This window comes from Drosophila elegans, unplaced genomic scaffold, assembly GCF_018152505.1.
Source record: "Drosophila elegans isolate 14027-0461.03 unplaced genomic scaffold, ASM1815250v1 contig_814, whole genome shotgun sequence".
Classification (NCBI taxonomy): Eukaryota; Metazoa; Arthropoda; class Insecta; order Diptera; family Drosophilidae; genus Drosophila; species Drosophila elegans.
Genome location: NW_024546167.1, coordinates 16,422,773 through 16,449,841, shown reverse-complemented (window position 1 = coordinate 16,449,841; position 27,069 = coordinate 16,422,773). Strand labels below are relative to the sequence as shown.

The following is a 27,069-nucleotide window of genomic DNA, read 5'->3' as shown; positions in this document are numbered from 1 at the left end:
ATCTTACTATTGAAATCAAAACTTTATATTTGATAGTCTCATTAAACTTTTGTTCATAATAGTTATTACAATAAATGTTAAATTGTTTGATTTAATATTTAAGTATTTTAGTGAAATAAGTAATTTAGTAATGAATGAATGAAACGACAAATTGAGTACAAAATATTTTGATTAAGCAATTTTTAAACTTAAGTTTAAACAGCATCCCTTTGGAATTTAGTTGTCTAAATTGGTAATTTATTTCATTAATAAAATTGTGAACAATACACAAAATAACCTTAATCAAATTTTAACACAAATGCATACGTTTATTTTGAATTTAGTAATTTACTTGAGATATAAAACTATCTTCCAAAGAGCCGACCCAATTCTGCAACTTATTTACAAGCCAAAAGCAGAGTTTCCCAATAATCCCCAGACAGTTTATCTCTGCAAGTGTGTCACATTATAACCCCTAAATCTCCTCTGACAAATTGTCCAACTGCTGACGTTTTGTGATAAACTGTAACCCCTTTTTTTTGGGCCCAATCTAATCTAGCGACTAATTAAATTTACTCACACGAAAAATAAAACCACCCGAGTGCAGTCGAGAAAGTCGAATAAATTATTGTGGGTCATGCAACTGGAGTTTGCAATTACGGGCAAGCTTGAAGGATATGCTATATTTATGTGGGTCCCAAGGAGCAGCTCTTTGAACTTGTCCCAGAAACGTGCCAAAAAATATTGCGCCATTTTGAGCAATTAGAAAGTGCGAAAACCGAATGCAATTATCGCATCAACACGGGGAATACAAGGTATTTAATAAAAAATAATTATGAGCAGGTCAACCTATTTACGGGAATGCGAATGGAAGTGCGGATCTGGACTACGACAAGGATGTGGATGAGGATACGAGCTGGGCACGCACTTTGGAATACGCAGACAGACGCCTGACACAAATTCCCCCTTCGACTTACACAACTCAACTGGCTTGAAACGAGTGAAAATGGCTCCTGAAAGGGGCTGCAATTTCGAATTCCTTGCAACGCATCAAAGCGCACACCAAATTGTGACATGTCCTCGCCGAGGACACCCACTCCCAGTTTTCCTGCCACCCACCCACCACCCACCACTCCATGCCACCCACTGTGTGGCGACCACAAACAACACAATACAATGCTATGCCCCACCAGTCGGCCATCGAAAAGGGAACAAAAGAAGTGGCACATGCACTAAGAAAAAAATAAAATAAACCTAAAAAACTCTTTTATCAATTTGTCGTCAATATCTAAAAAATAAGTACTATTTATTTTGTTCAATATAAAATATTGAAATTATTGCTTACTTTTAAAGATTTTGTAACTAATTAATGTCCTTCATTTTTTTAATTTTAAGAACAGATTTTTAAACAAATTTATTTGAGTGAAAGAGAAAGAAAATAATTTAATTAATTTTTTTAAATCTAATTAAAACATAAAAAAATGTATTTCGAAGTGGAAAGCTACCTGCAGATTACTTAAATTTGTATTCTGTATTAGCATAAAAAACTATATTGTATTTTTACTGCTCTATTTATTTACTTCGTGTTGTTATTTTTCGAAGTGTATCTTGCGATGGCCCTTTTGGGGGTTGTGTGGGTGGGTGGTCGGTCCTTTGAAGGAGCAACCACCTCATCTCCTGCCACTTCCACGCATGTGTAGCCGTTGTTAATTGCCGACTAAGCGGAAGTTTCCAAACATTTTTGCTTTAATTAAATTTTTTAATAAATACGTAGGAAAAGCATTTTATTAATTGCAAACATATTTAGCAGCGCCTTCAAGGAATCCCAGACCGTTTGTTTGAAGAAAGTCACCCTCAGTTCCCTTGTTCTTTTTATTTTGAAGACAATTTGTTAATGGTTTTTGGTGTGACTAATTCAAGAGCTTGAATTTCAAAGAAAAAGCGGCAATAAATTATAAACAAAAAAATAAGTAACCACCAAAAATGAATTATAACTATGTTGTATAATATTACCAAACAATTTTGGGAAAGGGAAATAATTTGCATTAAGGATAATAATAAGGATAAATAATTTGCTTTATTTTATTTTTAAACTCAGTAGCAACCACAAAAATAACTAAAAACATAACATTTTGTCTTAAGTCTTTTTTAAGAAATAGTTTACTTTGAAAGGGAACAATTTAGTGGTTTGAATATATGTTTGATGTATTGTTTTTATAGTGTTTTAAGTACAACCAAGTAGCCTTGATACGGAATTCAAAATTTCTTCTGCCTAAGTAGGTTTTGTTTATAGCACTTTTAGTTGTCAAACTGCGTACTCAGCGTCCACATCGAATATCTCATTCCGTTTTTGAGTCTTGCTAAATTCATACGTTTTCATTCGTTTCGTTTCTATATTTATCTAAAAAACAAAATAAAAATTAAAAATATAAAAAAAATAGTGGTAAATTCTGTCCGAATTCGTAGTACTCCTTTTTTCTGTTCTATCATTTCTGTGTGAATCTTCTAAAAGAACAGAAAATAGCAACAAATTTTGTGAAAACAGGAAAGATAAATATATATTTAAAGAGGTTAAATATCGCAAGCAGAAAAACTGGTAGGTCATAAGAATATATACATATTGATTGAATTTGATTTGCGTTTAAATATATTTTCGGTATTTGGATAGAAGTTTTTTTTTATTTTATGTATAGAAGCTCTTTCAACGATTATATATCTATGTTCCAGTTTATAATCAAAAATTTATCTTCCACTTGCAGATAACAATCCCAATACCCAAGATGTCGGACAACATAGTGTGCCACAAGTGCAACGAGGCCATCACCAAGCGGATGATCACCGCCCTGGGCAAGACGTGGCATCCGGAGCACTTTCTGTGCCAGCACTGCGAGGAGCAGATAGTGGACGCCACCTTCAACATCCAGGGCGGGGAGCCGGTGTGCGGCAAGTGCTTCGAGGAGCGGTACACGAACACCTGCGCCGGCTGCCAGAAGCCGATCCTGGAGCGGACCATCTGCGCGATGAGCCAGACCTGGCACGAGGACTGCTTCTGCTGCGAGGGGGCCTGCAAGAGGCCGCTGGCAAACCAGCCCTTCTTCGAGCGGGACGGCAAGGCCTATTGCAAGCAGGACTACGAGGACCTCTTCGCCGCCAGGTGCGCCAAGTGCGAGAAGCCCATCACGGACTCGGCGGTGGTGGCCATGAACGTCAAGTGGCACCGCGACTGCTTCCGGTGCAACAAGTGCGAGAATCCCATCACCACACAGACCTTCAGGATCGACGGCGACAAGCCCGTGTGCGCCGCCTGCAACTGATGATCCAAGGATCCTGGGATCCACATCCCAATCCTGGACAGCTCCTCCACAGCCCTTCGCCGCCACATTGTTCGTTTCCTGACACAATAGTTCTAATTTGTAACCGAATGTTAAAAGGCTAAAAGGCATCCCAGTAACACATTCACAAAATTAAACAATCATTTACACTGCTAAATCAAACCATAACACACTCGACCAATAAAATAAATGAAAACCCAAATTATCTTTTTACTGGGTCATCTGTGCTAAGCAATTAAAAAAAAAGTGTACTTAATAAAACTTTATACATTTTTAAAAATGTACATTGATGCTTATCATTGTATACAGAAAAACAGATTACAAGTTTTTAAATTTGCTGAGTATTAATTAGATTTTAAAATTTAAAATGATTTGTGACCAGGCACAAGTTTTTAATCTATAACCACCGAGATTAAATTAATATGTGTTATAGATTGATATTAGTTTTAATGCATTTTTAAAAAGGTCACATTTAATATGACATCTATAATCATTCAGTAAAATCTGGTGCCCAAGCAATCACAATAATCTTCATAATAATATATATGTATTATATTTGATTAAACATTTTCAATTCATATTTAATATAACATTTCTAGTCATCCAGCTAAATCTGCACTCCAAGCAAACAAAATAATCTTAATTAGAATGCAGCCCCTGAACTTTGTGGCAAACAAAAGAATATGTTTGCCCAAGACCAACATTTCCCACAATTACCAAGTGATAAGCTGGAGATAAGGTGGAACCCAAACCCTTTCCCAATAAAAGGCAAATATTTTGAGAAACCCACAAACGAAAGAAGCTGTCAAGGAAAGTGCTTGACATGAGATCATGTTTCCAAAGGTAAATAAAATGCACCGCAGTAGAACATGCACATCTGATTATCTCATATACCCTATTAGTTGGTGGCATTGGGACTTGGGTTGGGATGACGTTGATTAGGGGGAAAATGGAAAACTCAGCGAGGGTGTTTTCATGCCATCGTCGTCATCGTGGAAAATGTACATCGGCTGGCGAAAAAACACGAAGCCACTTCGTCAGTCGAGTTTTCTGTACGATTCTGTTGGGTTTCTGCGGCTTTGGAGTTGCCGGTCGTCTGTTGCCGGTTTCAGTTTCATTTTTCAAACGGAGCTCGTGCGAAGCGGTTCGGTTGTTCAGCGCTTTTCCCACAGTCAGTTGCCAAAACAGTGTTACCGCGGAAAAGCTGGCCAAAGTAGCGTTAAGGTGGCTAATTAATTACCTTGCCGAAACTGTCCCATAAATAATTCGAGGTATTTGAGCCGAGCCAAACAATTAAGGAGTCTGCGAAAAGCGAAAAGCTGCAGCAGCTGCAAGACATCCATAAATCGTGTCTAGGAAAATCAAGATCGTGTTTACGTATGTAGCGAGCGGCAAAAAATTTATTTGCGAATTATGGTCAGATTTGGCCACAATTGGTTTTCCAAATGCAGCCAATATCCTCACGTCGAGTGGCACTGACAACTCAATACGAAAAATCGTGTCGATCGCCACCGGATAATTGTGATTTAGTTGTGCGTGTCTGAGTTGGATAAGTTTACACAATTTGCGACTGCATATAATTGCAGTTTATTGGGGGACATATTGTAATATGTCGAAACTGAAGACGGCATGTTGAAATAAGTAATTGCTTAAATAGTTGCTAATGTAAATACCACATTTTTCACAATAATAATCAGCTGGAATCTGTTTTATTACTTGTTTAGTAGTTTCTGACATAGTTGCCTAATTATATTACTTACAGCAATAAGAAAAAATATAAAAAAAAGTGTAAAAACAATTCAAAGTTGCTTTCATATTTTTCCAAAATTCTATATAGACTTAATTTAAATTAGCGAGCTAAACAAAAATTAAGACTTCTTTATTTTAATACGGGTTTTATAATAATGTTTTTCAACTTAAACCATTCTATGAAATTAACAACACTTTGTAAGCAATTCATCAATTTAAAAATGTCAGAGTTGATGGCTAAATGTGTTTTTCATTAGCACCGGTGAAAAGCTGATTAAAATGTAGATATTTATAAAATGTGATTTTAATTAAATAGCGTTTCTTTTTAATTACCTAGGTGACAGAAGATTAATTAGAAGCATATGCAAATGCCAGTCAAGAGATTAATTTACATACATATTGCAAATGCCTTTACAAGTGATCCGGTCTTAAAACTCAAACAATGAGATCAATTAGAGTTTGCTTTCATATTTGCCATTGGTTTTTGTTATGGTTCAATGGTAACATCACGCATACGCCACCTTGACAGCGGCTGGCATTCCTGAACCCTTTTTCGTGGAAACCAAACAAGAACTCTAAGCTCCCAGGCCAAAATTATTGATGCTACACTCGCATTCTTTTCCAATTCGCCGATGTCTGTGAACGAAAAAAATAACAAAGACAACTAACAAGGCGAAGGCACTGAGCGAAAAGTATTTTGTATTTAAATTCTTTGAATTCTTCTTTTATTTATTTGAAAATCTTTTAAGTGTTACAAAATTTGGATACATTTGCTGGAAAAATATTTAAGTATTATTTTGGTAGGTGGTTCAACAAACTTGCTTAGGATAAGCTTTTTTAAATATTTAATAATTTATTTTGAACCCTACTTAAATTGTAAATTCTTGATATCAGTTTAATTGAACATTTCAGTATTGTAAAAATATAAAAGATTACATTTTGAAGTGAATCTTTTATTAATATCATATTTGAATTAGTTTTTTAATTTATTTGTTTTGTGCTAGAGAAGGAAAACCAAGATTATCGGGTCTTAATAATTTCGGATATCTATTAATTAATTAATATTAGAGCCTATTATTTGTTGCAGTGCAGTTAAAAAACAGTCGGGGGCAGTCACTGACACTGAAGAACCTCCACAGTCGTTCTTTGACTCTTGCGGTCGTCGGTCGTCGGTCGTTCGTAAATCGTTAGTCGCCGGCTTCGAATAATTCTTTTCCTATATGGCAATTGCCATTTTTGGCGCAACAGGACGGCCTGTAGGAGACGCACCTTAAAAGTGCGCCCGGATCGCCTGGCTGGGTCGCATAACCTTTAATTGGTGGGGCGAGGGAAACGCCATGGGCCTTTCAAAAACTCTCCCAAATTGGCAACCGGTTGCCTGGCTCCCATTCCCAGCGAATGTTTCTGATTCCGTGTGTTGAAGAGGCTGGAAAAGCCTCTTTGTGTCAGTCGTGTGTCATTAGCATCCGCCAACTGAGCTCCCAGTGTGTCAAAAGATTTGAACTTTAAAGTGTTTAAGGTGCTCAGGTGCTGACTCTCCAGAGCCCCGCAGACGAAAAGTAGACAGCAGACACATTTGGACTGCCAGTCAGAGTCAGTCAGTCAGTCAGTCGGTCGGCTATTGCCTGCACTGCAAACAAAATCTGGATAAAATCAAGAATGTTAATATGACTTGTAAAATCATAAAAACTAGGGTCCAAAAGTTACTTTTAATACAATTGTTTGTTTTATAAAAGAGCTCAATTTTGCACTTAAATTAAACTATCTTATGGCTCAAGTATTTCCAGACTAGTAAAATATTATATTTGTGTCAATTTAAATTCCTAAACATTTTTATTTATTGCATTTCGGAATTTCAACTTTTAATCAAACATGATTGAAAAAATTTTACAAATTTATGAACATTTGTATTTCTAATTAATATAAATTAATGTTATCGTATTTTAAATAAACTAAAAAAAAATAAAGGATTTAAAGAGCACATTTTTTTTAACACTATTTTTGATCTAGGCTCTAATTCAAAAATTTAAATTAAAATGTAAATGTAAAATTTTCGCTCAGTGTTTGTGAATTGCTTATCACGTTGTTTGACTTTGGGGCTCGCTTGAATTATGCGTGCTATCTTCCATTGCCATTCCCCTGGCCAGCGGGTAATTCACGCCGCAATTGTCTCTTTCGGGTTCTTTTTATCACACCTGCCGTGCACCGCTGGATACCACACACATACCAGCCATATAGTGCCATTCGCTGGTGTGGATGTGGATTGGAGTACCAGTACGAGTACCAGTACCTACTCCATGGAATACCTACTCTATTTAGTGGCAGAGTACACGTACTTCCACTTTGTGTTGCTCTTTTCATGGCACGTCCTCCTCGAGTGTTTGCCTTGGTACTTGCTTAGAATTCGTTAGTTTGGGTTAACCACATTCACAGCTTTTTTACCTTTATTTCGGTATAAAACAAAGAGCAGGGAATTATTTAAGAGCATTTGCTGAAATCTGGCAATTTAAATTGGTAAAAAGCTTTACCCTAACAAAGTTATTCTATCAACAATAAACTGAATAATATCTGTATTATTTCAAAAAACCCATCAACTTTTCGTGCAGAGCAAGCAAACAAACTGTGAAGTAATCCCTCAGACAGCAACAATTTATTTGCCCAAATAATTTAATTAAATTATTCCATTTAAAAACCGATTGTGCCAGCCAAAAGCGATTCGACACAAAGTGAATTGGCAAAAATGACGATTAATAACAATAAGAACAAAAAAATAACACACCCGAGGGGTTTGGCCTTAGAACCTCCCATAAAAGTGTGCAGAATAAGATCCCAAAACCAAACAAAACAAAGCAAAGTCAAAAGTAAAGACCATAAGCTCTTCGACTGGCGCTGGCCAAAAATAGAAACCGAAAACCATTTAATAACAATATCAATAATATTGTAATGCCGAAAAAGGAAAACAAATTCAAAGCTCATTTTGAATTGCAATAATCAGAATTCGTAGACCCCGCGGCTCTCGGGAATTTTGTGGCGAATTAATAGAATGATAAATTAGATTGGTTAAATGTGGGCGCCGCTATCAATAATATAAATTACAATTCATACCCTTTTAAAGGGTATTATGATGCAATAGATCTTAAAAAATGTTAAAAATACATTTTTCTTCTGTTTTTTTAGATTTATTGAATTGAAAAAAATATTTCCAGCTTTGTTTTTTATTTCAAAATAATAAATTCAATTATTAGTGTCCATTTTGATTTAAAACATCACACACTTTTATAGGTTTACCAAATTTTTTATCAGAATACAGGTTAATACAATAATTTCTAGGGTATAAAAACTTCCATTTCTAATATTTAGGAATAATAGTTTTGTCCCAAAAACAACAAACTATTAATGTTCGTGGTCTCTATATCTGCCATACTCATTGTTCTTTTTTTCACATTTCCTGCTCTGCTTTTCGCACATTAATTGATAAATGCTACTTATCAATTTGTGATCAAAAGTAATTAAGTTTGTGGACGAATTGTACGTGGTTAATTGCCAACATCATTGAAAAAAGAAGACCAATACGAAAAAAATATAAAAGACAAAACAAAAAACGAAAAAAAGAAACAAAAACAAAAACAATTCATAGTGAAAACCCATTAAAATGTGTAAATATGTAATGTGCGTACACGAGTGAGTGAGACGGGTAGAAAAAGCCACAATTTGCCAAACGTTAACTGACTTTTTGCGACAAAAGTAACAACGATGGAGTCTTTTATTATTATTATTGTCACGCTGCTCACAATTGTCACACAACAGCAACACAACTGTGCGGGTAAGTGAGATACAAACAATTAAAAGATGAAAAACAAAAAACAACAAAAATTATCACACACAATATGGTTATGGTATTGGGTAATTTCTTAATCCAATGTTTGATCACATGGCCAATTCAATTTGAATTTATGATACTTAAGATTATTTTGTTTGTAAAAAGAGTATTTTGTATGACCTTTTGAGAGTCTTAAAATTTGTGAATTCTTATTCTAATATGAAAAATAATAGTCTCTTTAAAAGTTAAAATTGCGTGTAAAAAAAATTGGTTAGAACACAAAACATCTTTAAAAATATGAGCTATCAATAAGCCCCTTTTATTAGCACTTAAAATGCCATTTTAACAATCGCAAGCTGTGCTAAAAATGTTGCCAACAAATTTCTGACCCATTAAAGTGTTTCTCAGCAAACAAAACTTTTGCAAATATTACTCAATGGTTATATTTTTCCATTTAAAAAAGCAACCAAACCTACTTAAGTTTACCATTGTTTTGTTTCCAATTTTATTTTTGAAAGTTAATTTACTTATTGCAAAAGGCATTAAAAGCTTATGCAATGAAAGTGTTTAGCTTTTTAGGTGAAGCTTATTGAATTGTATCTTTAATGACTAGGGGTATTAAAATCGGTAAATATGTGATCGACTTATCAGTGTTAAAGTGCGCCCATTAACCCCTTTCCACCTGTTTCTTGGGCAAATAGAGAGCTCGTAAAAGGCAATTACACTAATTTGCATCGAGTGGCAGTGAAAAAATCCCACAGATAGCTGAAACTCAAACAGTCGCGCCGTGGGAATACAACCGAAGATATGAAGTAATAAAGTGCGAACCCCCTTTATGACCTCTTTAAGGAGGGGGACCTGTGGGTTCGGCGGTCTTTCATGTGTCCTATGATGCACTGCTTAACTCTTTGTTGTAATTATAAGCCCAGTGCGTTCTATGCGACCCACAGGATTCTATTCGACTGCCACAGGTGTGAACTGACGTCTTGACAAGTTGGTAAGCGATATGTGGGCCTGGCTTTTCGCCTTGGCTTTTGGCTTTTGGCGTTGCAAACGACTGACTGACGGTGATGGACTGGACTACCGACTAACCCCCAGAGGCGTTACATCAATGTGCTATACTGAAACAAAAATACTTAAAAATTTAGTAATTTTGCTATTTAAGTTTGCTTACTTTATAATATTTTTTTTGAATTAGGCAATGCTTTATTTACTAAATATTTTTTAACAGTGAAACAATAATTTGAAAAATCTTATTTTAAGCCTTAACTAGAAACTATTTTCATCTATCACAAAGTTCTAAAAAACTGTTTAAAAGTTGTAATATTTTATTCGGTGTCTAATAATAGCAATTACTTTAATAATGAGTGATGAATTTCAAATTGCCTTTCATTTTGTTACCAACTTTGCGTAAGTCTTATAAAGAAACTATTTAGAAACCATTTTCAATCTGTATTTTGTTCTTTTCATGCATTTTAAGAGGTAAAATGTGAATTATTTTATAATATTAACTTGATAAATATTTTTTTTAGTTTTCTTCATATTTAAAATAAAAATATTTTTACATGTTTAGGAGTTAAGTTTGTCTTACTCCTTTTATATTATTTTTTGGGCAATAAAAAATTAACTTACAAATTATTTACCAGTTTTTACAACCCATTTCATCCCACAGTGTATGACGTGCCGGGCAAGCACACGCCCAAAAAATTATTTCATCACGCTGTGAAGACATATCAAATTTTTTCGGGGGATGACTTGGCACACCGCCTCCTTCCAGAACAGCTGACACCCAAAGAGGTTCCTTTGCTGAGCTCTGTACTTTGTCCCCGTCAAGTTGAATGCACCTCATATGAGAGCTGAAGTGAGGTGAGGTGACTCCTCCATCGGTCAATCAGTCACCCGGGTTAAAGGTGTCGAAATGCCCGCCAGCTGTCCGCAGTTGAGCGATCCCCTTCCCCGCCAGAAATTCATGAATTCATGTGCAATCAATTAAGTCAATAGGTGTGGGCCTCCGTTCGTTTTATGCTTTTCTGTATGTTTTTCGCACTCTGCGAACTTTTAAATGGCTCCCGGCTGTTTCATGACTTCAATTAAAGTGTTTTGTTTAATAACCGACTCTCAGTTCTTTCAGAAAAAGACATAAACTTGCCTTCAGCTATTTACTGAGTTAAGAAAATTATATAGAAGAGCCATTAGAGCCATCGATTTTAACAGTATAGCTACTGCCATATTTTCCATTGTGCTATAAATATAAAAAACTAGTTTTAAATGGCATTCCATTATATTCGATTTTTTTTTATTCCATTTACGTGTACTTATATTTAACTTAATTTTTACAACTCTGTAAATTAATTAATAGCTAATTTTGTGATTAGGTTTTTAAATTATTATTTGATAGTTAGTTTTATAGTAAACTGTTAAATGTTTTTAGAGACTCATTGAACTGGCAACCATAACTTTAAACTCCTTCAAACCAATCTCCATTTCCTTCCCAAATATCTCTAATTTTATGACTTATCTCAAATCTGCCACAAAACTTTTGCAAAGTATTTCATATTTTCCTCACACACATTGGCTAGATTTATGAGCCAGTTTGACACATTTATCAGACTCAAGGTTTGTACGCTGTCTTCTAGGCTACTTTGCATAACAAAATAATAACAAAACGAAAATCCATTTGCAGTTTGGAGCTCTGTCTCTGCCACTGTCTGTCTAATTGTCGCACCCAGGTTAAGATCCCAGAAATAAAGTGATTCAGCTATAGATATTGGGTATATAATGCACTTCCATTCAGCTCCTTCAAGTGGGAGTCTGAAATCTGCATTTATTAATGGGTTTTTTTTTTGCGTTTGCTTTCCTGTTTGCAAAATACAGCTATCGTTAGATGAACGAAAAGCAAAGTTTTTTAAGTTTACATAACCAAATGGTGCAAAAAATTTTGAATTTAATCAATTTGGATAGACTTTTAACCAGTTTGTAAGTTATTAGTTTATTTGAAATATATTTTATATTTTTGTTTTAAGTACCGCCTACTTAATAACAACATTCCAGCTTACAACTTAAGTTGACTAATTGTGCCCCTATTAATTAGCCGCAATTAGCATATTTTTTAGGAGACCCATGACTTTGACAAATGTTCTCCATTTGATGACAGGCAACAATTAGAGAGCCCGCCCATCGATCACCGTCCCAGTGTCAGTAATTTCTGGCTGCGGTCCTAGTTGTCTGAACGGGAGTGTCATCCCTCACTCAATGCCAAAGACAAAGTCTTTGAAGTTCGCCTGGTGACTTCTAGTCTGCGATTATTCTGTAATTTCCTTTATTTTTCTCAATCTCTTTTTTACTGTGACTGTGCACTTCTTTGTGCCAGACTGCGAAAAAAAAGAAAACTTAAATGAAAATTACATTTAAATCAATAACAACAATTTGTTTCTAGTTGATGGAGATACTCTTGCCTTATTGACTATCATAAAGGGTAAATTTACTTTTAAAGCGAAGGAAATTTATAGTTTAAGTCGTTACCTAAAAATGAATAAACTAATAAAATATCCTGTCAAAAAATGATTAGTAAAAATATTTTTTTAATTTATTAAAGAAAATATAAACTAATGCTTTATATATTTCAACATTCTCTGACTGTCTTAATTATATAAAATTACTTATCATTTTAACATTATGCATTTTACACCTACTGAAAGAGTATTACTAACTTCCATTTGAGTTTTGCACTCAACTTGTTTTCAATTGAATATGCTTTGGCACTGGCAAAGAGAAAATTTCAGGGACAGTCAGGACAGGAAATAGAAAAAACATTCAAGACACTTTTGTCTACACACTCCGATCGAGTGAAAGTAGAAAGACAGGATGGAGTGGATTTAATAATGCGAATCCGAGCAATAACCAGGGCCCGAGATTGGCCAATGCCAACGTTTCCTGCAGGAAAAAGCCACAACAACGGGCAATTGCAGCAGTCAGTGCCAAGGAAAACAGCAAACCAAGTCTGGCATACGCGACGTATGAGTAATGAACAAAACAATGCAACAGGGGATAAGAATGGGGAAAAGCGTTACAGGAAAAACTAAAAACCCTGACACAGACAAAGAAAAAGTTTTCATTACGCAGCAGTAGACAAACATAATGTGAGTCGGATGCTGGAAAATACAAAATTATCCGCACACCCAAAGCCAAAAGCCAGTGAGTGAGTCATCCTGGAATACCGAGAAAAAAACAAGGACAATAAACTCCGGAAGGTTTGGTAGTTGGCACCAATCAAACAGGCAAACACAACTGTCGACCCAATTCGATGCCAAGTCAATTAATTCGGGCAGATTAATTAGTTTATGCGAAACTAGTTGACATTTCATCCGGCGACCGCACCTCATTCGGGTCTCCATTTCACCATTTCACCATTTCACCTGGCCACCAAGTTCAGGTACGCAGGCCCAGCTAATGGCCGTGTCGGGATCCCAGTCGCCGCCCATCAATTGTAGACCGTGCTGTCATTAGCGGTTTTCCTACACTGAGAGAAATTGTTATGAATTAAACCATCTTAAAAGAAAACAAAACTATTCCCATAGAATTTTTGTGGGATTACTTTAAAATGTCATAACTTATTTAAACTTTAAGATATATTATTCCGTTAAGATGGGTATTTAACTTAAATTACATAAAACTATAAATGTGTGACATTTAAAGATTTTAATTTTTTTAAAGTGTTACAACTCCCAAAGAGTCCAGTCACCCCAGAAATGCTCTGCTGGGTTATCCAGTTCCTCCCTCAATTTTAAGGCCATGTTGTATCCAGTGTTGCTTCGAGTTTTTAATGCGCCATTCGCTGGCTTTTTAATTGTCCACCTAATAGATAACCTAATAGTCTTAGTCCTTCCCTGTTTACGCGTTTTTTTTTTTTTCGCTTTTTTCGTTTTTACGGTTGTTGACTTTTGGTAAGCATTTTGTGGGTTGTGGCTGTGGCCTTTTTTAATCACCAGCTTAACCTCGCTTACCTGTCGCAGGTTAAATGGTCTTAGAGCTCTGGTCTCCCGGGAATCGAAGAGGTCAAGTTGAGTTTTAATTGGGAACTGATTGAAACAAATCGGTGGTGGTAGATTGTTTGAAGGCTATTTGTATTAAGGGATTAGGTTTGGGTTGGGTTTGCCTATTAAGGAAAAAAGGGGGCATTTGCAGACTAAAGTTCTTTTAATGATTAAGTTTTGTATTTAATGTAATAAAGAAGGGAAGCTTCTAGAGTGAAAATTCACTAGCAGCCTTTATGTTTGTTTTTTTATAAAATATACACAAAAATTTCCTTACAAATTTCTTAGCTCTTTACAAAGTTTAAAAACGCCTTAAGGTCCCATATTTATGTACCATAACAAAATAATCGGTCTTCTATTGCCCCACAACTGGCTCATAATTTCCATACAATCTCTGATTAAAAATCTTTTTTAATTCCCCCTCGCATAACCTTAAGGAGAGTTTATTAGTGTGCAGCAGGACTGTAGGGTTGCTTCAACACACATTTTCATCCTTGGAGTTCTTGTAAAGTGAAGCACTTGGCACTTAATCATGGGCAAAACGCTTTAGCCATAAACAGGACTGGCGCCATCATTTGGCAGGAATCGGCGGAGTTGGGGGCGGTATAATCCCGTTAGTAAACCCCGCATATTTCATTAGGAACGCTGACAGCATTAATACATTTTTTGTGGGTTGGGTGGGTTGCTCTTTGCCCCCAAAGTCCCACGTTGGGCGCCAAGGACACGCATTTAAAATGTCATTATAAATGCGAGCGTGTTTGGAGTGAGTACATACTCTACAGAGTACTATATATATATATATACTCACCCTCATCTACATATTTTATCAGCATTTTTCGCATGCCTGGACGTCAGCAATTGTAATGAACACATTTTATTATTTATAATGTGTGTACTATGCCAAAGGCCATATCAAGGAGCGATTTTCCCACAATCGCTTTTAGGATTGCTGGAGTAACCAGGAAAAATGTTCCCTCACCATTTTTGTGGAGGGTGGAGTGTTGTGGGTCTCTGTTTGGTTACCTCTCGAAAGCTAGGGCATAATTATGACAGGCATTTAGTGGAGGTAAATCCGCCTGCTTTTTGTGGCCATCCAATTAGCGGCTTTTTACCCCTTTGCTGGATGCACTTAAAAAAATAAGTAATGCAATTTGTAATTAATTAACTCGTTTAAATGATGTAGACAGATAATATACATATATATATTATATATAATTGGAAAACACTCTTTGTGCACGACAAGTTTGGAATCAATTCAAACCAATAACTTAGATTAATATATATTAAATTTAAACAAATTTATAATTTATCTTGACTTCCTGATCATTTGATTAATATCAGTTAAATATATATAATAGCCATTTATTTTATTTTTGGTACTCACTATTAAATGCCTAAATCAAAAATATATACTCAAACCTTTAAAAGAAATATTGGATCACTCAAATTGCGATAACGGAAATCTATCATTCCCAAATTAGAGCCAAATCTGAAACCAATTTGATCAATAAATTTCCCAACTTATCCTCAAATAAATCAGTTATAGTTCAATGCATTTAATTTCTATTTACTTAACACGATACGTCAACCTATTTACACCATAACATTACAAGAGTTTTTCGGTTCCCCCAAAATGTTTACTCCAAATATTGTGGCATAAAATTGGGAGCAGGAAATACACAGACGAAGGGCGAGGAAAATTTGTAACCAATTATGCTTGGGGTTGTATTTTTGCCGGCTAACAAAAACTTTATCGTTATCACAAAATCAATACGCAACTTGATGACGCCGACACTTCAATTGGGATGACAACGAGGGGAGTTTTTGGTGAAAGGGGGGTGGAAAAGGCGTCATTTTGATAACCCATATGCTAATAACCAATATCTGTATTATATTTATTTATGGCTTGTATTGGACTTTGGCTCGCATGCAAACACACGACCACAACAATCGTGTGTCATTAGGATGGAGCTCTTATCAAATTACGCATACGCCCTGTTCAATTTGGTAGATATGGGGTGGTAGTGGGGAATTGGGAATTATGGCCACCACTATTAAGGTCAAACCGAGCTTATTAAACTAAATCATTTGATTGGATTTGATGACGACTGTCAGCGTGTGTCCCCCAACTGATGCTGATGATGGGTAAATAAACCCAAAAGTGATAACAACCCTCGGGAATATATTTTATTTGGGCTTAGAACAGTGATTATTGGCTTAGCCACTAAAATATTACAGGCATTTTCTATCATTTACAGGTTAAATACATTTTTCTTAAACTTTTTTGCTATGTTTAGACATGTTATATTTGAAATAGTAATAGTATAAACTCAAAGTTAAAGTATGACACTGGAATAAATATATTGTGGCCATATTTCTTTGAAGAAAAAGAAAGGATTTGGTTCATTAATTATTATCCCCAATTACTTTAAAATACAATTAAAAAATAGTTTCATACTTCCATTAACAGTTTTGTGGACATACATTTTATGTCCAACTTTTGGTTATCAATTTCCTAGTCCTCAAACCCACGCAAATTGCGAACTAGGGAAATGTATATACTAATCCGCAAATGGAAACGCAAGCCCACTTCAACTGAGTGGGTCAATTGTGGTCAGCCACTTGTGGCAGCATCCCAAACACTGACCTCCCCCCCCCCATAGCATATAAAATCCCAGCCACATGACGCCATCGACTTTAACTTGATTTTTCCACCCTCTGATTGCCTTTCCTTTTTTTTTTTTACCCTCCCAGCAGCCGTCGATGTTTACTTTCCCAGCACATCGGTGAAATTCAATCTGCCCATCAACGAGGAATCGGAGAGCATCTTCTCAAAGATCCCGCTGGCCCAGTTCCAAGTGCTGCGGACGGAGAGCAACCGGCTGGCCAGTGACTACCTCTACAGCCTGGAGGAGAATCCGCTGCTGCGGATCAACAGTTCCTCCGGCGAGATATATATGCGCACCGATTACCGCTCGCCCAATGCGAGTGTGAAATATGTGGTTACGGCTTTTCCCCGGGATCAGCCGGATCATGAGTTGCTGCCGGTGACACACCTCACATTGGAGGTGATGCCACAACCGCTGGAGGATTACTGTGCGGAACTGGAGCACATATGCTTCTGGAGCAGTGCCCAGTACAGCATAGCCGAATCGCAGGGTCAATACAGGCGTAGGGATTCCTTTGAACCCGTACTCATTGGGGCCCTCAACTCCCGGGCTGCCAAGTACTTGTGTCCACATGTATCCTTGGAGTACTCCCTCAATGCCGGCAGTTCACACTTTGTGCTGAAACAAAATCGCCTGTACACCCGCCAACCCCTCGATCACGATGAACTCAATGGATTGAATGCCAAGGCTGGACAGCTGCTGGCCAGGATCATCTGCACGGTCAAGTTGTCGGCCAGGGATCATCGAAAATTCACGCGCAGCTTCGACATCAAACTACTGGATCGCAACGATAATGGGCCAAAGTTGCAGGAGAGCGATTCGAAGTTTGAGTTCTACCTGGAGCAGCCCTACTTTCAAGCGGTGAGTTTTGGAATGGTCAAAGGATTTGGAAGGAGGGTGGGTATAGCAGAGGGTAGAGGGGCATCCCCATCCCAAACCCAATCCCAGCCAGACCCTGCCCAGACAATTCGTCTGCCGGCTGTCTGGCCGCTCACTGGGTGCGGGCTTATTGAATTCACCCGTGATGAACGCCCCCTAGACACGCAACCAGTTCAGATACACTCGAAATAATATTTGGTTGAAACTTTTTTAGACAGCTGACTAAATTCTACAAAATTTTGTTTTATAGGAAAATCGCATGTATCAACTAAAAATGTATTTGCTTAGATTAAAATACTTTCTAAAACAACTGCCTAAATTCAGAGAAAATTTATACTATATGAAAATATCAAATATGTCTTAATAATGTATTTGCTTAGGTTTAAATACTTTTTTAGACGACTGCCTAAATTCAAAGATCATTTTTACTAAAACAAAATACCAAAGATCAACTAAAAATGTAGAACTTTTTTTTAAAAATATATATTTAGGTCTGTCCAAAATCAAAAACATTTATTTTAAGGCTTAACTGCTTTTTAGACAACCCTTTAAGCTTAGAAAGTATTTTGATTAAGGAACAGAATAACAGAACCTCTGAATAATATTAATTTAATTTAATTAGTTATTATTTATTTGAGTTTTGGTTCGTAAGGCTTGGTTTAAAAACATTTAGTAATATTTTTTGAGTGTATCTGAAGACCCCTCTGTTGAAAGACCCAAGTCCGGTCACCATGCCATTATTTGGCCATTACCACGTCTGGTTCCGAGGTCCTTTTTGGGGTAGATAGACAAAGTTGGCCACGACTTCCGCGACTTCTTTCTGAAACTCTCCCGAACTCCCCCCAATGCGACTCATATGTTGCCATTAAAAACGCGTAACGTTTATGGGCTTTTATGATTGGAGCATGACAGACAGGAAGGGAAAGTATCAGCAATGGGAATGGGAATGGGAATGGGGAACGTCAAGTGACTTCAGTGCGAATTGAAGTCCCTTAAAGTTGCCACAAAACAAAATAAAACAAAACAAAACAAAAGTAAATTATGTTGTCGTGTTCGAAACAAGCCAAGCCTATCCCCAAGGATCTGCGAACTGTGTCAGTTCAGGTGCAGATAGTGGACTCCCCATCTCCTCCAGCTCCTTCCATCCAGAGCATAGTAATTGTCTCTGCACTAAAGTCCTACCATTACAAATTGCCCTATGTGGCTCTGCATTTAAATAATGTACACACAATAAAGTACATTTTATTTTATTTCGAGGTAATTGCTGGCGACATGTCCCATAATAAAATGAGCAAGACTTTGATGTGATAAGGTGTGGCTGAGATATATATAGTGGTGGGTCAGCTGGATTGGAAACATGTTTAGTTTTAGATAATATAAAGACTTAATAAAGAAATGAAGTGCAGTCATTAAAAGGAATAAAGTTCCACCTTTAATTGTGTTGCTTAGATTTTTAATGTTTAGTAATCATAGAAAATATGGTGTAAGAAAATTAAGAAAAAGAAGGAAATTTATTTTAATTGAACTAACTTTTAAATATTCCACCTTAAATACAGCATTTTTAACCTTTTCCCGAGAAAATGTATAACTTCTTGGCTTGAAAAATGTAGAATTTAGGTACTATTACTGTTTAATGTTTTTTAAATAAAAAAAAACAATAGCAAGTCTTCTCTCAATAGATTTGCACACCCAAGATTAGCCCTTCTTTTCACATACTTAGTTTGTTCCTAACACAATATTATAAACGGCCATGGAGGAAACTCCAACCCACTTATTATTCAAATGTAATGACCATCCTACCTTAACAAAAGGCACCATTCCAACTTGAGCCTAAGTTCAGGGAAGACACCTAGATAATGTCCTTGCCCCTGGGATCCATTAAAAGGGTTTCGGGGTTGAGGTGAGTCCATCATACACCACCAACCACCCACCATTCACCATCCACCTCGCTGGGAAATGTCAGGTCCCCAAAGATGTGAAACCCCAGCCTGACCTTGTGCACGAATTGAAATGCTAATCACCTGACCAAGAGCGCATCCTTGGAGGGCTGCTCTGCCATTATGCAGGGGGTGCCAAGTGGAATTTAATTAGCGCTGGTCAGTAAATGCTAATGAAGCAACCTGCTAATAGAAGGACCCCTCTTGTTTTCCCAATCCCACAGGACGAGGAGGCGGGCAAGAAAATCATTTATGTGGACAAGGATACGCTGGCGGCCAATTCTCACCTGGTCTACGCCGTGCACAATGACTCCAATGGACTGTTCCGGCCGGACTGCCACGCCTACGAGGCGGATCACACAGGCAGGCCACATACCATCGTCAGTTGTCGTGAGTATACTCATATACTAATCACATACTAAAATATTAGATGCGATTATCATGTTAGATATATTTTAGGAAACCCTTTGTCAGGAACTTTAATTATAAGTTTTAATTTAAAAATCACAAATTAATTTTTTTTGGCGTTTTTATAATAACAAAAATAATAATTATTTTGTGATTTTAATAATACTTTGCAAAAATAATAATTATTTTATTTTTGGGTAAAAAGCGATTGATTTCTTGATTAATCGTTATTAGCTAACCCTGCTTTCTGTATATTAAAAAATCCTTATAAATTCCCTCTCCAAACAGAACTGCGTTTCTCCCGCAGCGGTGTCCTCCGTGAAAGTCCGTATTGTGTTTCCCTGGAAGCTCGGGATCTGACCATTGAAACCCAAAACGATGCCATGTCAGCCACGGCCCACATTTGTTTCCGCATAAACCTGAGTAATCTTCACGAAGCCGACCAGGAACTGCCACAAGCTCTGCCCCTGCGATCACGTCAGCATAGAATCTTCGAGAACGAGGACTTCAATGGTGATGCTGCAAGCAGATCCCTGGGATCCTTGACAGTGGATTACGAAAAGGATGTGTCCGTATATAGGACAGCTGCTTCCTACTATCGCGTAGTTCAGCCAGAAAGTTTTCTAGATTTGATGAGGTCTCGATCGATACGATTCGATATTGTGGAGGATAAAATAGGGGCTTTTGGCATTACCCCGACATCGGGTATTGTGTATGTGAAGAATCCACAGGCTTTGGAGGAGGCTCCCGAAACCATTTACTTCCTGAACGTGACCTGGATGGATCAGCAGCGACTGTCGCATGTGCGGGTCATAAATGTGCATTTGGTTCATGGCAGACCGGAGAACACCAGTTGCGAGCTGAAGATCAAGTCACGATCGCAGACCTGCGCCGAGGTTAAATTCCCGACGCAGTGCAGCCGATTCTGTGGCTTGGCCACTGGCGGCGCCTCTTGTCAGTGGCGGGGCTCCAATTCGGCCATGTTCGGCTCCCGATACGGATCTTGTGTGCCCGAATCTCGCTACTGTCCAGATCATGTGTGCGATCCGTTGGAGGAACTGAATCCCATGGCCTGTCCGCAGGATTGCACGCCAGCCGGCCGGATAATGGGTCCACATACGAGCAATGAGAACAAGAGGGGCATCTATAGTGCCTCTGGAACGTGCACGTGCGAGGACAATGGCAAGTGTTCGTGTGCTCCGCTGGATGAGGAGCCCAAGGTGAAGAAGCCTCGCAAGCGGAAGAACGAAACGGAGGCGGAACCACTGCTGTCGGGTAAGAGGGGCACTCCTGCCGCTGATCCATCTCTGCAGGATCCCCTGCTGTTGGGTGTTCTAAATGTGGCCGGTTTCGAGTGCGATCGATCGTGCATGTTCTTTGTGATCACCTGCCCGTTGTTGGTTGTCCTCCTGCTCCTGTGCCTGCTGATTGCCCAGCGGAAGATGCTCCAACGTCGCCTGGGCAAACAATCGATGACGCCGTCCGCCAAACAGGCTCTTCCGGAATTGGGTGACGGAGATCTGGCCCTGATGCCGCTGCAAAGTGGCTTCAAGTTCGAGAGTGGCGATACCAAGTGGGAGTTTCCCCGCGACAAACTGCAACTGGATACGGTTCTGGGCGAGGGTGAGTTCGGTCAGGTCCTCAAGGGATATGCCACGGAGATCGCCGGACTGCCCGGCATCACCACCGTGGCTGTGAAGATGCTCAAAAAGGGCGCCAATTCCGTGGAGTACATGGCCCTGCTCTCGGAGTTCCAGCTGCTGCAGGAGGTATCCCATCCGAATGTGATCAAGCTGCTGGGTGCCTGCACCTCCTCGGAGGCGCCTCTCCTGATCATCGAGTATGCCCGCTATGGCTCGCTGAGGAGCTATCTCCGTCTCAGCCGGAAGATCGAGTGCGCCGGCGTCGACTTCGCCGATGGAGTGGAGCCAGTCAATGTGAAGATGGTGCTCACCTTCGCCTGGCAGATCTGCAAGGGCATGGCCTACCTCACCGAGCTCAAGGTGGGTTTATTTTTAATGAGTATAGATTATTACAAAAATGTAATTTGAATTTAAGTACAAAGTGTAATTTAATTATTAATTAATGTTTTTTTTTCCATTTTTAGAAGTAGAGCTATGTTGTCATATGTTTTTAAAACTATAAGTTGATCCCTACTAAGCCAGCATGATCTTGGAAATTAAAGAAGACTGTCTAGTAACTTAAAACTTTAATAGTCTTTTTCACGAAATAGCTTTTTAAAAATTGAAAACCAAAATAACTGATGAAATTTTTTGCTTAAAATGATTTAGTTTATTACAATTTTGATGAAATAAAAAAAACTTAAATAGGAATTTTTTTTTAAATAATTGAATGAATATTTAAAACGTTATGTTAATGGATTATTTTTTGATTTGCAACTGGCAATTCTCAATCCTATATCTACTTATTTTTTGACAAGTTTTAACTCAAAAATTTAACTACTACCCATTGACATCCTATTATATCTGCAGCTCGTTCATCGCGACTTGGCGGCCAGAAATGTACTCCTTGCGGATGGCAAAATATGCAAGATCTCGGATTTTGGACTCACCCGAGATGTTTACGAGGACGATGCCTATTTGAAGCGATCTAGAGATCGAGTGCCCGTCAAGGTAAGTTTGTACCATTATATATTAGTCCTGAAAGAACTACAAATAACTATTACTCAACCTGCAGTGGATGGCACCGGAATCGCTGGCGGATCACGTCTATACCAGCAAATCGGATGTTTGGTCCTTCGGCGTGCTCTGCTGGGAACTGATCACCTTGGGAGCCTCACCCTATCCGGGAATCGCTCCCCAGAATTTGTGGTCCCTGCTGAAGACGGGCTATCGCATGGACAGGCCGGAGAATTGTTCGGAGGCGGTTTACTCCATAGTGCGCACTTGCTGGGCGGATGAACCGAATGGGCGACCATCCTTTAAGTTTCTGGCCTCCGAGTTTGAGAAGCTGCTGGGCAACAATGCCAAGTACATAGATCTGGAGACGAATGCCGTTTCGAATCCGCTCTACTGCGGTGATGACTCCGCACTGATGACCACGGATTTCGGTGAGCCGGAATCGTTGCAGCATCTGTGGTCACCGCCCAAGATAGTCTACGAGATCCATGACCAGGGCACCAGTTACGATCAGTCGGAGGAGGAGATGCCGGAGACATCGACGGCTCCGCCTGGTTACGATCTGCCACGACCACTGATCGATGCCACCGCCAAGGAGCAGGTTCTGCGGTACGAAAACGATCTGCGGTTCCCCTTGAATATTCGCAAGTCCAGCTGCACTCCGAGCTACAGCAACATGACCAATGGTTCTGCGGCGGCCACCTCGCTGCCACACTATTCGGTGCCCGTGAAGAGGGGTCGCTCCTACCTGGACATGACCAACAAGAGTCTCATACCCGACAACCTGGACAGCAGGGAGTTCGAGAAGCATCTCTCCAAGACCATCTCGTTTCGCTTCTCCAGCTTGCTGAATCTCAAGGAGACGGCCGAGGCGGATCCAGGTCAACAGGCCGAGGATGTCGTCTGAATCCCCAGTGTACCATATTGTTTTCCACCCGTCATCCATCACTCAGTTCCGAGTTCTTGTCTCTCATCTGCGCCTGTTTTTCAGTTCAAACTGTTTGTTAATTAGTTTTAGTTTTACATTTAGTCTCGTAGCTTTATGCTGATGCCAAAAATGTATGGTAAATGAACCGAATTCAAATTTTATACAAGAAATTAAAAAGCCAAAGAGAAACTATGTTCTATTGGTCCACATTCCAAGCCCTCTTTCCAAAAAAAAAACAAAATAACAATACTTTTAAAAGAGTTTTGAATAAACAAAACATGTATAACCAGTCTGGAATGAAAAACTTAGATTATAATTATTTAAATGCTGCCTAAAAAATTCCAGATAATGCTATACACAAAGGTTTTAAAAAAACGTAAAAAGAAATATTCGTTTTGAATCTTTAAAGTAGTGTAAATTTTGGAACTGTATACTTCTGCTTATAAGACTTTAAAATGTGCCTATTTGTTAAAGGTTTCGCCACATACACACTATTTAAAACACATGTTGTGGGATTTTTTAAAAAAATGAATGCGTTTATAATAACTTACACTCTAAAATTGTACAATTTTGCTAGAACGAGCTGCTAAGTGTGATTCATAATTTCTAAACATTGTTAAGCATTTCAATCATCATTCTTTTGATGTTCAGTCATAATCTAAGATTCCAGTTATTTAAGTCATTACAAATCATAAAAACGAGTACACCTGGTACATCTCTATATATGGAAAAACCTGCACTAAACAATCTCACAGGCACTTTAGATTTTTAGTAATCGGAAACCCCTTGTACTTATTTATCTACGACGAATACGAATCCTTTTTTTAAGCCAAATAGCGAATAACCAGAGGACTGTAAATATTTGTATGTACTGCATTTGCTATTTAAATTTTAAATATATAAATTAAAACATACCAAATACAACAACGAAGGAGGTGGTCTAGTTTTTACTCTTCGTCGGGAACTAACAGATTGAGATTGGCACTGCCGGCCAGGCTGCCCATGAAGGTCTCCTCGTCGCCTCTAATTGAGAGGGATTCCCTGCCAGTGAGGACCTTCTTCTCCCGAATCATGGCCGCCCTTTCCCATCGCGATCCCTTGCAGTTCTTGCAGCTGTGCTTGGGCAATTTGAACACTGTGATCGTGCGATTGCCGCAGTCCTTGCACTGGAAGAACCGCTTCTCGGCATCCACCACTTTCAGGGGATGCTTCTCCTCCTTGCAGCGATCGGAGGCGGAGAAGGCGGTGTATTTGCACACCTGACAGATAACCGCCTTGCAGGGCATCTTGTAGGTGCCCAGCATCTTCTCCTCCATGGCCTCTTTGCGCTCCAGCTTGTTGAAGTAATCCTCCTGCGCCTCGCGCTCTCGCATCTCCACGAGATTCGTGTGGGACGATGTGGCTGCCATAATCTTTTCGATTCGAGACTTTCGCATCAGTTCGCGATCATCTTCCTCGATTTTCTGGCGCTTGGAACTGCTGGAGAACTTATCGTTGAGCTCATCGATGGCTCGCCTCTTGCCAGTTTCACTGCCCCTTGTGGAATTGGGATTGATCTTCTCCAGCGGTTTTTTCTTTAATAGGGCAGCTGCTCTCAGCTTGGCACTTTGTGCCTGACGAGCTCCTACATTGATTTCAAATGAGAAGTTTTCGCTGCCGGAGAGTTTGGGTGTCAAACTGGCATCGAAGGAGAAACCACGATTCTTGAACTTATCCGGCACGGGTGTAGTAGGCATACTGGAAGTGGTTGCCTCCGGTTCCTTTTTACTATCACTGCCCAAAACATGACCCTTGGCCGCCTCTTCCTTTTTGAATCGCTCATTTTCCGCCTTAAGCAGTCGCAAGCGCTCCAAATCCTGGCACCTCTGCTTCCTAGAAGCTTCCACACCGCCAGCCAAACGGGAAACAGGACCACCACGCTCTGCATACGGAATTGACGGGGGTCCGGATGTCTTGGGCTTGGAGGCATGGTCAGCGGTGTGGGCAAAGGGCGACACATCGTAGCCGGCCAGGCTGCTCAGGCGATCGCGCTCCTTGGAGATCAACTTGGCACTTTTCTTGGCGGGAACGGCCATAAAGGCTTGTCCGCCATAGAAGACCTCGTTTTTGCCTACAAAATAAGCAAGTTAACTAGTGTTAAATGATTGATTTAAGTGACTTTACTTACCCAACACCTTGTTTCTCAGCTCATTGAGGCCACGACCTGCGTTGGCAGATTGGAGTTCTGAACGCCGGGACATCTTGCCATACTCCTGCTTCACATGAAAGATGCAATAATCGCAATCGGTGGTGTTAACAATTGATGTGCACTTGTCACCATTCTTCTTGGTGGCTCGGCAGGTGCCCAGATCTTTGGACTGGCCCAGGATCATGACTTTCTGGGAGCTATCGATGGAGAGGCAGGCCACATCGCTGCTACCCGCTCTCCGCTCGAAAATACTTGGATTCAAGACAGCCAGGCACAAGCCCTCCGCTGTCTTCCACAGGGTTTTGTGGGCCTCCTTGAAGAGGTAAAGCGATATAGTTTTGACCTCGCCGCGCAGGTCTGACAGCTTCCAGGTGGAGAAGGGATCACCCTTTTTGGTGTTCTTCACGGGATTCTTGGAGACCAGGGCGCCGGCAATGACCCAATCTTTGGCCAGATCACCGCGTTCGATGTGGAAGGCCACGCCGGAAAAGGGCACCGCCTTCCTGCCCGCCATGCGCTCCTGTAGCAGTGAGCTCGAGATCAGGGGATTTATCATGCGCAGTCCAAAGACGGGATCCGTGTAAACGGCGGAGATGGGAGCACTAGGCTGGGTTGTGGATGCCACGGCAGCTGCAGTCGGTGGAGGTCTTTGGAACGTGCTGCTCACCGTCGACTGGCGCTTGATCGGATTGTGGGGATTCTTGAGCGGCTGCGGCGTGGATGTGACCATCTGGGTGGTCTTCTTCAGCGCCTGGTCCACCTCCCGGACCACCTTGGACTCGTGGGCACTCTGGCGCTGCTGCTTCAGGCTCTGGTTAATGTCACTGCCGTACTCGTTGTACTTGCGCTCCAGGAAATTCTTGACTTCCTCGTCGTCGGAAGAGTCCAGCTCCGGCTCTTTGGCGATCGCAGTTTTATCCTGCTTTGCTGGTTTCACGGCCTTCTCGAAGGTGAAGGCTTTGGCGAAACTGCTGTCTTCCCGCAGTTTTGGCACTGCGTTGGCCAAAGTGGGTGTGGGTTTTGGTTTTTCCGATTTTGCAGACTCGGCAATATCATTTTCCGGCTCGCCCAGCAGTTTCTCCAGCGCCAGTATCTCCTCCTCATCGTCGATGCTGATGTCTGACTGGGACTTATTAGCGGGACTCATTTCAAATGGTTTTTTACGCGAATTTTCACGTGTTTCTTAGTTTTTCCACAGAGTTTTCCAACCGAGCGCAAAAACAAATTACTTTTGGCGGGCTCAATATGAACGTAGTTGGTAATTTTAGAAATGCTGCTTCTGTGCGGTTTACCCAACACTGGCTACGCAGAGATGGCAGTATTTTATTTTAATTAACTGTGCGATAGTATTTTATCAAAATTAATACAAATTACTTATTAATACTTTAATTTGACATGGAAACTCACAAATTTCTGTTAAGTTGCCAATAAAACATAATATTAAATACAATGGAAACAATTTAAACTAAACCCTAAGGACATTGGAACTCTGCTCCCCAAAAAATACC

At 39.4% G+C, this 27,069-nt stretch overlaps 3 protein-coding genes across 7 annotated transcripts; 2 read left to right on the top strand and 1 right to left on the bottom strand.

Moving 5' to 3' along the window:
* Positions 1-2,298: 2,298 nt before the first annotated feature.
* On the top strand, positions 2,299-3,513 carry LOC108149260 (transforming growth factor beta-1-induced transcript 1 protein-like). The gene is made up of 2 exons (XM_041710313.1): positions 2,299-2,575; positions 2,739-3,513. Exon 2 carries the CDS (start codon positions 2,760-2,762, stop codon positions 3,291-3,293), a length of 534 nt encoding a protein of 177 aa, XP_041566247.1. The 5' UTR covers positions 2,299-2,575; positions 2,739-2,759; the 3' UTR covers positions 3,294-3,513.
* Positions 3,514-4,425: 912 nt separating this feature from the next.
* LOC108149438 (proto-oncogene tyrosine-protein kinase receptor Ret) lies at positions 4,426-24,271 on the top strand. Of its 4 annotated transcripts, none has more exons than XM_017277020.2 (7): positions 4,426-4,582; positions 8,567-8,883; positions 16,668-17,443; positions 19,623-19,788; positions 20,095-21,809; positions 22,299-22,439; positions 22,504-24,271. In XM_017277020.2, the coding sequence occupies exons 2-7, from the start codon at positions 8,814-8,816 to the stop codon at positions 23,350-23,352; spliced, it is 3,717 nt and encodes a 1,238-aa protein (XP_017132509.1). In that variant the 5' UTR covers positions 4,426-4,582; positions 8,567-8,813; the 3' UTR covers positions 23,353-24,271. The 4 variants fall into 4 exon arrangements, with proteins under 4 accessions (XP_017132509.1, XP_041566250.1, XP_017132510.1 ...); XM_041710316.1 differs by having other exon boundaries at positions 4,426-4,688; positions 16,671-17,443; XM_017277021.2 differs by having other exon boundaries at positions 4,426-4,688.
* Positions 23,366-26,798, bottom strand: LOC108149440 (protein MCM10 homolog). 2 transcript variants are annotated; one of them, XM_017277027.2, is made up of 3 exons: positions 25,541-26,798; positions 24,289-25,483; positions 23,366-23,442 (listed from the first exon to the last, which is right to left on the bottom strand). In XM_017277027.2, the coding sequence occupies exons 1-2, from the start codon at positions 26,706-26,708 to the stop codon at positions 24,321-24,323; spliced, it is 2,331 nt and encodes a 776-aa protein (XP_017132516.1). In that variant the 5' UTR covers positions 26,709-26,798; the 3' UTR covers positions 23,366-23,442; positions 24,289-24,320. The 2 variants fall into 2 exon arrangements, with proteins under 2 accessions (XP_017132516.1, XP_017132515.1); XM_017277026.2 differs by lacking the exon at positions 23,366-23,442 and adding an exon at positions 24,138-24,225.
* Between the last annotated feature and the right edge of the window lie 271 nt (positions 26,799-27,069).

Bases quoted from the DNA above. Each gene is read 5' to 3' on its own strand.
- LOC108149260 (XM_041710313.1), top strand. From the start codon at position 2,760: ATGTCGGACAACATAGTGTGCCACAAGTGCAACGAGGCCATCACCAAG.
- LOC108149438 (XM_017277020.2), top strand. From the start codon at position 8,814: ATGGAGTCTTTTATTATTATTATTGTCACGCTGCTCACAATTGTCACA. The intron at 8,884-16,667 runs GTAAGTGAGATA...TTACCCTCCCAG, and splicing joins ACAGCAACACAACTGTGCGG to CAGCCGTCGATGTTTACTTT. The intron at 21,810-22,298 runs GTGGGTTTATTT...TTATATCTGCAG, and splicing joins CCTACCTCACCGAGCTCAAG to CTCGTTCATCGCGACTTGGC.
- LOC108149440 (XM_017277027.2), bottom strand. From the start codon at position 26,708: ATGAGTCCCGCTAATAAGTCCCAGTCAGACATCAGCATCGACGATGAG. The intron at 25,484-25,540 runs GTAAGTAAAGTC...CTTATTTTGTAG, and splicing joins GCTGAGAAACAAGGTGTTGG to GCAAAAACGAGGTCTTCTAT.